This window comes from Acomys minous (assembly GCF_964271855.1).
Source record: "Acomys minous genome assembly, chromosome: 7".
Classification (NCBI taxonomy): Eukaryota; Metazoa; Chordata; class Mammalia; order Rodentia; family Muridae; genus Acomys; species Acomys minous.
Window position 1 is genome coordinate 26,029,767 of NC_140488.1, and position 13,718 is coordinate 26,043,484.

Consider the following 13,718-nt stretch of genomic DNA (forward strand, 5'->3'; position numbering starts at 1 on the left):
AAATGTCCAGAAGAAGAAAGAAGAAGAAACTTAAACAAGTGCTGGTTGTTTATTTTGTTTTACAGTGCAAGGTACAATAAGTACATCATGGTAGGGGATCAAGGTAGTAGGAGCTTGGAGCAGTTGACATATTGTATCCACGGTCAGGAAGAGCTTTGTCAGGTCACAAAATAGTACACTTTAATGTTAACAATATATGTGTTACTTTAATTATTGAAATGTAAGGAAATAAACTATACTTTTTCCCTTTAATGTTTTTTTTTCCCCTGTTTCAGGGGCTTCATTCTAGGATTCCATATTGAATAATTAAAACAAACAAACAAACAAACTAACTAACTAACCAATTAGACTTTAGTAGGCTATGGTGGAACTTGTCTTCAATCACAGAGGCAGAGGCAGAGGCAGAGGGGCGGAGGGCCAGAAGGAAGGACAGAGGCAGAATCTCTGTGAAGCCTGCCTGGCCTATACAGTGAGTTCTAGGACAGCCAAGGCTACAGAATAAAGGGATCCTGCTCCGAAAACCCAAAACCAAAGCGAACCAAAATGAAACAAAAAACAAGCTAGATTTTATTTTAAAGAGGAATTTTAGGTTCCTAATAAAACCAAATGGAAAGAGCATATACCCCTTGCCTCTGACATACACCATCCCTTCCACAAATCAACAGCCTGTATCGAAGTGGTGCACGTGTTACAATCAATAATGTACATGAACACATTGTCACTCCCAAACTATCATTTACAACGGGGTTTTCTCTCTCAGGGTGGCATATTCCATCGCTTTTAATAAATGCAAAAGACATCTACCATTATAGTACCATCAAGTATTTTCACTGCCTTAAAAATCCTTTGTGTTTTACTCATCTTTCCCTGTTTTTCTCTCAGCTTATTATTGCAAGCTCTCATCTTTTCATTTTCTATTTCCAGAGTTTTGCATTTTTCAGAATGTCATACCATTAAGTGAAGTCATTTTAGATTGACCTCCTTTAGTCAGTCGCATATGTTTCAGTTTTGTCTGTCTTTCTTCAGGTGTCAGCAGTCCATTTCTTTTTAGCACTGAGAGATAGCCCACATTCTGAATGCACTGCGGTTTATTTATTCATCCACCTACCAAGGAGTATCTTGGTTGTTGCTAAGTTTTGGTGGTTATGAATAAATCTATAGTACACATCTATATGTAGGATGTTTTAAAAATGCAAGGGTTTGATTCCTTTGGAAATACCAGAGAATATGCTTGTTGACTCCTATGGTAAACTTGGTTTTAGATTTGTAAGAAACCGCCAGACTTTTTTTTTTTTTTCTAAAACGGCTGTACCATTTTACATTCTTCCAGCAGAGAATGAAAACTCAGTCCACATCTTTACCAGCATTTGGTGGTATTGAAATATTGGATTTTCACCTTTTAGTGGGTGGCTTCTCATTATTTTAATCTGTAATTTCTTGTTTTAATTTTTGAGAATATAATGTAATTACATAATTTCCCCTTCCCTTTCTATCCCCAATATACCCCACCTTGCTCTCTTTAAAATTAATTTCTTAAATATATAAATATAACCTGCTCAGTCTGTATAATGTCACTTGTATGTATATTTTCATACATGTACGTATGACCATTTGGTATTGTATTACCAACCCATGTACTCTTGCCTGGGGAAGACTATTTCTCCTGCTGTCAGCATTCCTTAGTTACCTGTAGTTATGTGTGTAGGGTTGAGGCCATATGAGCTTTCCTCCTGCCTCCATTAGCACGCTTATTGGTATTGTTTTTGTTAAGCTTGTATTTAGGCATTCATATTAATGAAATTTCCTGGTTGTAGCTTCTTTGTCATTGCTAAGAGCCATAATCTCACAGTTAACTTTCTGTTCCTCTGGCTCTTAGAATTTTTTTTTTTAATCTCCCTCTTCTACAATGATCCCTGAACCTTAGGTGCAGGAGTGCTGTAGATATATCAGTTTGGACTGGCCTCCAAAACTCTGCAGTTTGATTGGTTATGGCTTTCTGTGATGGTCTCTGTTGCAAAGCCTCAATGCAGGGCAATAGCTGCACTTGTATCTGTGGGTATAAGGATAAATATTCAGAATGCAGTTAGGAATTATGTTGGTTTAGTATCATGATTGTTGCAGGTTCTCTGCACATATCAATGGCATCACTAGCCATTGGCTAGGTTTCTAATACCAGGCATGGTTTCCCTCCTCTCGAATGGGTCTTAAGTACATTTAAAGAGCTATTGGTTTCTGCCAAGGCATTCATGCCACTACTGCACCCTTAGGGTTATTGTGCCATGCCCATCATTAATATGGTTCATAAGTATCATAGCTGCATAGGAATGTTGGTGCTTCCCTCCTTTGGAAGTTTGCGCGGCACCTTCTGGTACCATGAAAGCTAGTCTTCAAGGAGGAGGCATTGAAGTAAATTCCAACTCTGGAACCGCTGTGTCTGAGGTATATGGATTCTTCAGTAATAGGGACTTACTTTTCAGTCCTGCGGGGCAACCAAGGTAAATAGCAGTACCCTGCAATGTTTTGTGAATCTCTTGGGCTCTTCTTATCAACAACTCAAAAGAGGAATTCTCGTGCCTGACGTTGGGGCATTTATCAAGTAGTCTGTCCCTCTTCGGGAGAACATTGCCAGATGAGATGGGAAGATTTCATTTAAACTATTTATGTGTACCTAATACACAGGTGTAATAGGTATTACAGTCATTTTTAGTTCAATAGTTAATATATGGTTCCTTATGACTTTTTCCGACATCCTCACTGATATTTTACCCTCCTCCTTCCTTTTATGTTTCTCTGTCTCCTTCTCTCAGAGACCTTTTCATTTTCCCACTTCTTCCTTCACATTACTTGTCCCCTGCTAGTCCTTCTCCATTTCAAACAGGTGAAGATGTTTTCACTTTATTTTAATCTGAAATTTCCTGGTGATATGTGGAACATATTTTCATATACTTAACTACTATTTCTTTGTCTTCTTTGACTTAAATCTTTTGTCCATTGCTTTCAATGGAATTATTTTGTTTGGTTTTGTATTGCTGCTAGTTGAATACCTAGTTTATTTTAAATAATGTCCCTTTATTCAGATTTGTCTTTTGCTAATGTCTTCTCCCCATTTGTAGTTTATTTTTCAATCTCTTAGCCTACATTACGTTTTTTTTCCTTCTGTGTATGTTCTTAGTCTCTCCTACTGTGAGAGTTTTCCATTTTTTTTTTCATGACCTGGAACCTTTGGAAAAGCATTCATCAGTTATTTGTAACATTTTTTTGGACAGTTTTAAAAATAATTTTACTGAGATGATGCATTTTTGGCAAGAATAGCCCAGAAGGGATGTTGAGTCTTGTACATATTATCACAGCATCAGTGATATTAGCCTATCATTTTATGGGTGATGTTACCCTTCTTCCCTTAGTAGTAGATGGGGATGACATTTGCATTGTTTCTTTCCTACAAATTTAGTATTTTTACTTTTGTAACTGATAACTATCTTGGGAAGGATGTTTTCAAGCTTGTACATGATGATCTTAGCATCTGTTGGGGGAGTCATTGTTATGATGTTTGCTGGAGGGCAATTTTCTCATTTCATCTCTATTTCTTACTTGGGAATTTCTGTAATAAGCTACCTATACTCTGTCAATTATTTCTGCCCTTGTTTATTTATATAGCTATAGACTCATGTCTGTTTATTTTTGACCTATGAGGGCTTTATTATTATTGTTGCTTAAATTGTTCCATAAAACATAGTTTTGAACTGATAGAAATGATGTTTTACTAAAATAAAACTATGTTTTAGATCTTGGTTTTATTGAAAAATGAGAGCTGAACCATTTAAAATTGCATCGCACCTATTATACTGACAACACTTTCTTGCTGCCGTTTGCCTGTGATAGGTTTTGTTTCTTGACTTATATTTGTCTGTTTTATTTGCAATTTTAACTTGCACTGCTTTGTGCTTTATCCTGCTTAGATGGAGGTGATGGCCTTTCTGCACAGGGTGGAAATTGCCTGCCTAATATGTTTTTTAGATCTAATTATATGATATGAATTTTATTTATTCTTCAATTATTTCTATGGGTTATTGGTACTAAGAGTGTTTTATAAAGTAGAAAAAATATTAACAGAACCCAAGTATCATTGGAATTTCTTTCTTTCTTTTTTTTAAAGTTCTGGGACTTGCCATGTTCAGGACATCCTATACTGCTGAATTACATCCCTAGCTCCACTCACAGTTTTAGAATAAGATTAGTGCCAGTAAAATATTTGTGTATGTTTAATATAATAGTGTTTCCCATGCTTTAATTTTTAGCAAACATCATCATTTACGGATAAGATATATTATGGTGATTTTTATAATAATATGTCTAACATTAACCATAATATCCAAAATCAGACTTTTTGAGTATCCTAAGTTGTGATTGTATCTTATTTCTGTGCATTTATGTTTTCTAGATAGGCTCATAAATTAGGTTCACATTGTTTCTGAAGAGAATTGCAAGTCTTAAGGTATACTGTTCAGAAACTATATGCTAAGGTAGATTTTTACATCTGATTATTTTGAATCAGTTATATTGCTCTACTAGCATGCCTCATAATTAAACCATGGTAGCTGGCATTAATCCTCAATAACTTAACTTGAAAAAGTCAGTATTAATATACTTTCATCTAAAACAAGCCAATTCAGTATATGTTATTCTATTTTTGAAAGTTCAAGAATTGGCCTTTAACACTTAATCTCAAAGTTCAACATCCAGACTTTCAAAAAAAAAATACAGATTGGATGGCCAAATATACTCCGTTTAAAAAGTTAGTTTCAAGTATAAATTTTTACTTCAGTTTAGAAAGATTAAATTATGCATTATTTATAATTTTTTTTGCTAGTGTGCACCTGTATGTCTGTTCACATTAATGTCAGAGCACATGGATGTTCACATGTGTATGGAGGCCAGAGGTTGATATATGATGTCTTCCTTGATAGCTGTCTGCCTTAGATATTGAGATAGGGTTTCTCATGTAAACCCATGGTTCATCGACTGGGCTAACCTAGATAGCCAGCTTCCTTTGGGGAATCCTCTGTTGCTGTCTATTGAGCTACGTATAAAATCTAGCTGCCTTCCATCACTGTCACCTAACACACTGGCTCATTTGGTATAAAAAGCACAATTCATCTCTCTCCTTCCTGTACTCCTTCACTCCCCCCCTCCCCACTGACCTTTCCTTCCTTCATGTGCTATTGAACCCTGGGCTTCTTACATGCTAGGCAAGTTGTCTACCACTGATGTACATCGCTAGCCATAGATGCAGATATTTACTTTTTAAGCAGCGCATTATGCTTTCTTATAACTTCTTAGAGTTAGAGGACATTAAAAGCCATTTACTCTAACTTTCCTTGTAATTAAGAAATCTCACTTTATAGGGTGAGCAAGATGGCTCAGTGAAAGCCTGACATCCTGAGTTCAATCCTTGGCATCCGTATGGTGGAGAGAACCGACTCCTAAAAGTTGTTCTCTGATCTTCACAGGTGCGACATGGCATGAACATGCATGCACACGTACACACATGTGCACACAAACAAATAGATAAATAAGTGTGCTTGCAAAAAAGAAATCTTATTTACAGCTTATTTACATCAGATGACAGCTTGTGGTTGAATTCTGAAGTGCTGGGAAGCCTACCTCTCTTAGGGTAGTTCCTTTCACTGTTTGCCATCTTGCCCTTGTGTATTCTAGGCAAACAGTCTACCACTGAGTCGGTGGTCTTTTGCTGTTGGTCTTAAACTCCACAACTCCTAGCGGACTTGGGGCTAGGAGTCCAAGCAGGGGCAAGGCTGAGGCAGGCTTGGAGACCCAGGGCCACCTGAGACCATGGCCCGCAGCCATGTTCAATCATATTGCATAATGGTGTTGTTTCTTGTAATTTTGCACGTTGGTTTGAATCTTATGAATCAACAGCAAACTGTTCTTGGCTAGTGCATAGACTTTGACTTACCAGCCTTCATATGGGAGTTACTTTTCTCAACATTGTAAGAACTTGTAGATCACTAATCATACCCTTAGCTTATTATCCATAGTTTTCTTAAGTGGTTTTAGGGATTTAACAAAGGGCCTTGTGCATGCTAAGCAATTGTTCTAACACGGAGTCGCATACAGCCTTGCCCTCCACTCTTTTCCTAGGATGCCATATTAAAATCAACCTTAAGATAAGAGATGGATTAATGATAAATTAATGATAGATTAAAGATAAATGATAGATTAATGCCCCTATGGGTCATTTTATTAAAAGTCACTAAGCTAAAAATTGTGAACTTGTGGAAAAAAAAACCAGAGGAATAGGAAAACTTTTCCTTGGACTCCAGAACTTTGTGTTGGTAGTTTGGTTTGTGGACTATTGAAATGCATTTGCTTAGCTGATAGTGGGGTAAGTTTTGTAATGCCACAAGTCAATAATAATACAATCTCCAGCTGTAATACCTGACATTTAACTGTTGGACAGTTAGCTAATACCTTCAGATGTAAGTGAGTGTGTTTGGTGTTACGGCTCCAACCCAGGGCCTTGCACAAGTTAATCCATACACAGTACTGCTGAGCCAGATTCCCAGATCCTTTGTGGTCATATTTAATCCTACAGGTAAGTATTAAGTATTCTCATTTTTGCAGAAAGCAGAAATAATCCTCAAAGGCATATGACCAGTGAAATGCTAGGATTCAGATTCAAGTCCGAACCTTTTTCATTCCAGCGGCTTTTCCTGATTCCACCACAGCTTACCTTCCTAAAAAGTTCCCTCTGATCATTTGTCTTGATTTGAAGATGTACGTGTCTGTCATGCTGCTTCTTGTTGCCTTCCTGAACTATTATTGGCTGTTTAACATGCGCAGAATCAACACTTCCTTTCCTTTTATGAAAGAGTCACTACTTATTTGCTTGAATTGGCGTCAGATACTAAGCAGATTGTGCAGATTATTCTCAATTAAGGGGGAATAATTTTAAAATTATTTTCGAAAATGCAAAAGAACCCCATCTTTGCTCCTAAACTTGATTTACAGCAGGGTTGTAGAACTTTGCCGGTAGAAGTAGGATTTATGAAGCGGGTTTTAATTGCCTCTAATTACTGCCTTACTGCATGTGGTGCTGAGAAAATAGCCTGGAGTAATGAAACCTCTTGTTCTTGCTTGTTGTGTGTAGCTTGGTATAGTGGAATGGATTGAACCTCCTAAACGAGAACGCAAGGCCAACTACGCAGTGGACGCCTATTTTAGAGAGGCTTTGCGAGTCAGTGAGCCAAAGATTCCAAAGGTAAAACTGCACAGGGCCGCTTTTTTTTTTGCCCTGTTCTGGAATTCTCTTATAACACGGTTTGTGGTTCAGATGTTCTTGTTACGAAACCATAGTTTCTAAAATATAGCAGTACATTCAGCACTTGATGTGGGCCAGTCATATGAAGGGATTCTGTTGTATTTATTTTTCCTAATGTAAAAAAAAAATCACCAGAGTTACTTATATTAGATTTGTGCTTCATGAAAACAAGTATGTATGTAATGTATTTTTCCCTCACAGGCTCCTCGGCCTCCAAAACAGCCAAATGTTCAGGATTTTCAGTTTTTCCCACCACGCTTATTTGAGCTCCTGGAAAAGGAAATTCTTTATTATCGGAAGACTATAGGCTATAAGGTAAAATTTCAAATTAGTGTGATATAATCTTTTAAAAATGATTTTTATTTGTTATGAGTGTTTTGCCTGCATGTATGTTGGTGCACCTTGTGTGTGCCTGGTGTCCACACAGGCCAGAAGAGGGTGTGAGATTCCCTGGAACTGAAGTTACAGGTGGGTGTGAGCCACTGTGTGGAGATTGGGGAATGAACCTGGAAGAGTATCAAGTCCTCTCAGCTGCGGAACCATCATCTCTTCTGCCCCCAATGATCTTTTGTGTGCTGTCGCAGAATTCTCTTATAACATGGTTTGATATTCTGATTTTTTATATTATTGCCAAATCATAGTTCCTAAAATATAACAGCACAGCAAACACTCGTAAAAAAAAAAACTATGCACTCCATTTAATATTAAATAATTTAAGAGCATGTAACAATGTTTTAAACTTGTAGTAATGATTAAACTATCAAGTAACTCAAAAGGGTTATCAATGAAAGCAATTGGTCTCCAATAGTTCAACAGTATTAGCTGTAATGTTCTTACAATAAATTTAGTGTTTGTATTGTCAAAGAATGTGTACAAAGAACAACTATGTGGTTCAAAATGAAGTTTGGTGTATGATATGATTTTTAAATAATTTTTTCTTAATAGAACTAAGAAACAGTATTTTTGTGTTTATTGCTCATAGGTTAATAAAAGCCCCATTGGTGGTTAGTAGCTACATAAATGGTAAAGATAATAATACACACAATAATTAGTCATATAATTTTAAAATAAAATGATCTTTAGAATTCAAATAGGTACAAATTTTACTATGAAGTTTAGTGGTTATAATACTACATTTATATTCTTGAGAGACTAAGAATACAAGGTTATTATAGTATGTGAAAATTGACTTTCTAGTCAGTGGAGATGGTTGACCAGAGGTATGAGAATCACTAATATAAAGAAGAATTTAAAAGTATCAGCAGAATTGTAATCTTATGAAAATTTATGAAATTTATGTTTCAAAGTTTATTTTGTTCCACCTCTATTAGAGTTGGAACTATGGCCAATTATTTTGATTAGTAGCTGAAATGTGCCTAGAGGAACTACGTATTTAGGATAATTAATTTGTATTTAAGAAGTAGAGTGTGCCTCTAGAGTGTTAACAGTACTTTTCTGTAGTGGGAGTCTTTTCTATAGTGAGATCTAAAGAGTCTTCCTTGCTCTGTATGCGATAAGGCTCAACACACACACACACACACACACACACACACACACACACACACGCACGCGCACACGCACACACACACACACAGGCACACACACACACACACGCATGCGCACACACACGCGCGCACACACACACACACACACTTATATATCAACATCCAAATGTGGTGGCATATGTCTTTATGTAAATCTACCACTTTGGAAGTTGAAGCAGGAGGATTGCAAGTCGGAGGACAGTATGGACTGCGTGGTGACGTCCAGAACAATGAGACTGTCTTTCAGAAAACTGATAAAGAACTTAAAAATGATATACATGTGTCAATTATGATATTGTTAGAGAAATGTGCTTACATTTTGAAAGAATCATTTGTAGGAAAGCGTAGCAGAGCAAAGTTACCATAGTCAACTGCTCAGATTATGCGTATGACAGGCCATTTTCAAATAAAGCGAATACAATGTAGAAACAAAATGCCAAGTGCAAGCTGTTAGATCGTTATTAAACAGTTAATTTTCCAGGGCAAATGGACAAACCTCACCGAGGTTTGTAGCCATTCCTGGCAAAGAACGTTATTTTCAGCTTTTTAAAAATCAAATGTTATCAGTAAGACTTACAAGGAGAGTTAATTGGAATAGTAAGATCTTGAGTACTAAACAAAATATTTGTGCAGAACATTTTGCAATTTACACAATGCTTTAACATATACTTCATTTGATCCTAACAACCTCATTACATGGGTTTGATCGTCTGCTTGTAATTGGTGAGGAAACTGAAGCACAGCAAGGTTCAGTGACTTTGTGCAAGGTCATATAGCTAATTAGGTTGTTCTGCTGTGTCAAACCCACTTATTAGATTTTAAATACTGTGTTCTTTCTATCCAGACATTCTCGGCTACTTCTGCTTGTGCTATAACCCTGTTTATTTCTGTAGTCCTAAATAAGGGTTGTGTTTATTAATAGTGCGACATGTCATTTGGGAGGTGGGCCAAGTGATAGTCAAGTAGCAACAATAAAAAAATCATCTTGGATGATGGAACTATTTATTCTTCTTTGGAGATAGTGTGATTTTGCTCCCTGTGAGAATTCCAATGCCCACTCCATTCTGGCCACAGATTCAGTTAGAATGTAAACAGTGCTTTTTAGTAAGGCAGTTTGTGGTTAGGAGCGAGGTCTCAGAATGATTGCGTGGTGGCCAGCTGGAAGAATATGGAGGAGGGAAGCAACTTTATAAGACAGGGCAATGAATGGGCAGCTGCAAGGGATAAGAGAAAGGAAGAGGAAAGAGGCGTAAGAAGAGGAAAAGCATGAGTGGGAAGATGCAAGACACTACAGAGCTCACAGTCTTGTACTTTACGATTTACTTCCCCCCACTTCACAGAAAGTGTTAGAGAAAGATGAAGGGTGAAAGGGGGGTGGCGACCCCAGTTAAAACCTGTTCACTGAGCACTGCTTTGTGTTAGGTGATGTAATAGGCACTTTGGAGAAAATGATGAACAAATTTGGCTGCAGGACTACTGCCGTGATGGAACACAGACGTGCTCCTGGAAAAGCCCTGCTCTTGTCAACTGTCCCTTTGCTGCTACTTGAAGTTGCTATCTGCCTGTGTGGGGCAGCACACTGGTGGAGAGGGTCTGACTTCATCAACTCAGTGTGCTCTTTACAGGTTCACATGGTGTCACAACAGCACCTGTTGTGGCAGGTAATAAAACCATGGAAAACCACAAGCATAAAGGACTTACTAAAGTCTTCCTAAGTATCATTGCCATTTAACTAAGGAAATAGTTGCTGTTTGTAGGCATCTTGAAGGAAACAGAAAGGATAAAGGTACTAAATTCCATCTGATTCTGATAGACAAATTCACTGATTAACACAATACTATCAAGATCATGATTATCTGTCAGAAACATAATTAATTCACAGCTTTTACCCTAGTGGCATAAGCATGTCTATGTACTCAAGCAATAAAATCATAGTAGTATTAGTATTAATATTAGTATTAGTAGTAGTCATGCTAATAAAGAAAATAAAAAGACAAGACTCTGAGAATTTAGATTATAATGCCAGAGACAAATATTAAGCAAACACCCCATCGCAGTGGTAATATTCTCCCTCAGAACAGGTGGCTGCCAGGCAGTATAATGGGTTATACAAAGTGGATGGAAGATGAGAGGCGGTACTCCTAAGGAAGTGTCACTTAAGCGAAGACCTATAAGATGATGGAATTCAACCTGTAAAGTGTAGGGGAGAAGAGATGAGGCCAAGGAGAACCTTGAGGTGGGGAGGAGGAGGAGGCACTTTTTCAGAGGTCGAGTGTGATTAGAGGTAGACATGTGTATAGGTCACAATGAAGCTGCGATCTAATTGCCGAGTACAGGAAACCACTCATATGCCTTTAAAGCAGGGATGTGGGTGGGCGGCAAAATGATACTAATCTAAGCTTTCCTTGTATTTCGTAATGTTCCAAGTTCTATATATTATAGGAACTAGATCTTTATTTTTCAAGTGGAGAACTGCGGCATAGTAAACTTTTCCAGCATTGTAGGATTTATAAGTGGGAAAAGATGATCAGATTTACATTTTGAAGAATTATTTAAATTTTAGTGTGTGTGTGTGTGTGTGTGTGTATGTGTGTGTGTGTGTATGTGTGTAATCCTGTGCATACTATGACACAGGAGCAAGTGAGAGCATGATTTTCTGGGGTTGGTCTCACCATGTGGGACCTAGGAACTGAACTCATGTGGTCAGACTTCTGTGGCAAGAACTCTGACATGCTAAGCCATCTCATTGACACTTGATTTATCCTTTCAAATTATCACCCTGGATGTGACATAGGTAATGGTGCACTGATTAGGAAAACCACTCAGAAGACCATTGAACTATGAAAATGAGAGATGGTGGTGAAAATGTGGACTGCAGTTGTGGCAGTCACGGTGGTGGTGATGACAGGAGAGCCATTTCCCTGGTGCTCTCTTCTTGGCTTTGTGCTCTCTTCATCCTACCTTGGATTGCCACTGCACATCTAAAGGTTTGCTGTGAGGCTCATTAAGAATACCTAGCTGAGGATTTAGAAAAGAAAAGACCACGGGACCAATGATTGCACTTTCTGGATCTTGTTTCTTCCATTCTTTCTTAAGAACTATGATCTGAGCTAAGGTAGGTTGTCTAATTGAAAGGATCTCATGTTTAAGTTAATCGTCTGCAGAGTTTCATGGATTACATCATATGTATCTTCTCAAGCAATGCCTCATTTTGGGCTGGAGAGGTGGCTCTGCTGGTAAAAGGTCATTTGCTACCAAGCCTAATGACCTGAATTTAATCTCTGGAACTCACATGGTAGAAAACTAAAAAAAGCTACAGAGTGAATGAAGCAATAGTTTATTTTTATGCGAGCAAAGCAGCTCTATTGGAGTTGGAGCTACCTGATGTTTTGTACACACAGGTCTTCAAACACTGGAACTCCTCTCCCTTTTGATGTTTACATTAATAATCATCAAGGATGTCCTATCTTTTGTCCTTGCAGCATGACCCTGCTGTCTACAAAGTTCACCCTCAAGACCCATACAATTGAGTTATAAAAATTAATGAAGAATCTTGTGTTTTAAATACATTTATGGCTTTGTGTTGGGATGCATTCATAGCACCCCTTGGCCACATATGGTTCATAACTGCAGGTTAGACAGTGGGATAAGAAGAAACAGAATATTGTCCATCTCTGGGAACACTGTACCTAATGGTGATGATTTATCTATTTTGAGTTTCCAAAGTGTTAGCCTATAGTGATTAAGAAAAAGGTTAGTAAGGGGCTCAATAGTTTATGTTTTTGTTCTGAGACAGGATCTCACTATGCAGTGCTGGCTGGCCTGGAACTATCTATGTAAATCAGACTAGCCCCAACCTCACAGTGATCTGCCTGCCTCTGCCTCTGAGTCTTGGGATTAAAGGTATGTACTACCACACCTGGTATGGGCTCACTAGTTCTGAAGAAGGTATTAACATGTTTGTGAGAGCCTGCTTATTATTGGCTATTAGCATTTTTATTTTATATTGTCTATCCTTCTACATTTGGTATACCAAGGCCAATGAGATCAGCAGTCAAAAGGTTTTATTTCATCTGGGACTGGGAGAAGCATTTATTTGCTTTACTGTTATCACTTTATGGCTGGCAGGGCCAGTTCTTCCCCATCAAAGCTTTGACCTTGCTGTAAGTGGGACATCTTCAGTGACTTTATTACTCTCTAAAATTAAAGGAGTTGATATGTAATATACTTGTTCACCAAAGTCTTATCAATGGAAGAGGGGTGACAATTGAAAATTTAACTGCAGAATAAAAAAGTCCAGTTTGCTGCCTGAACAGTCACCCAAAAACTCTCTATAACATTGGAAGATCATCTTCTGCCTTCTGGCCCAATATATCACAGACGTATTTGTGAGGCAGGAACTATTGAGGACTTGCTTACACTGTCTTGGCAGACTTTGGCCGTTGACTCTACCTGCATGCAAGCTTGTCCAATTTTTAGACAGAATTCTGTCTGTGGTAGAAATGAAGACATTTTCCCCAGTAACTTGTTTGCCACATTTGAACCTTCATAAGGAGGTTCTTTGATGCTCATTATCCTCTTTGAGGTCGGCTGGGTATTTCCAGGAGTTAACCTATCTTATTGTCAAAGAATCTTTAAAATATTAACATCATCTTTAAATGCCATATTGTGTAGGTCTCTGAGGTTTTTCAAGACCTTATCTGACTATCTATCTGACGTATCTATCTATAGAGTCATATCTATCTGTTACACCTAGAGTTCTGGGTGACTGTTCAGGCAGCAAACTGTTTCTGTCATTTTTTCCGCTTTGGAAGCTGCTAACTTGCACTCTC

General features: G+C 37.8%; 1 protein-coding gene across 7 annotated transcripts in view; it reads left to right on the forward strand.

The window, feature by feature from the left end:
- Window positions 1–13,718, forward strand: part of SMARCA1 (SNF2 related chromatin remodeling ATPase 1) — a 74,570-nt gene that overhangs the window by 36,053 nt on the left and 24,799 nt on the right. For 6 of the 7 annotated variants that reach the window (XM_084790724.1, XM_084790720.1, XM_084790722.1 and 3 more), the window contains 2 exons: window positions 7,172–7,282; window positions 7,544–7,657. In XM_084790724.1, the coding sequence (XP_084646850.1) occupies window positions 7,172–7,282; window positions 7,544–7,657 (225 nt within the window). The remainder of the gene's footprint in view (window positions 1–7,171; window positions 7,283–7,543; window positions 7,658–13,718) is intronic. The other variant, XM_084790725.1, reaches the window with a different exon arrangement.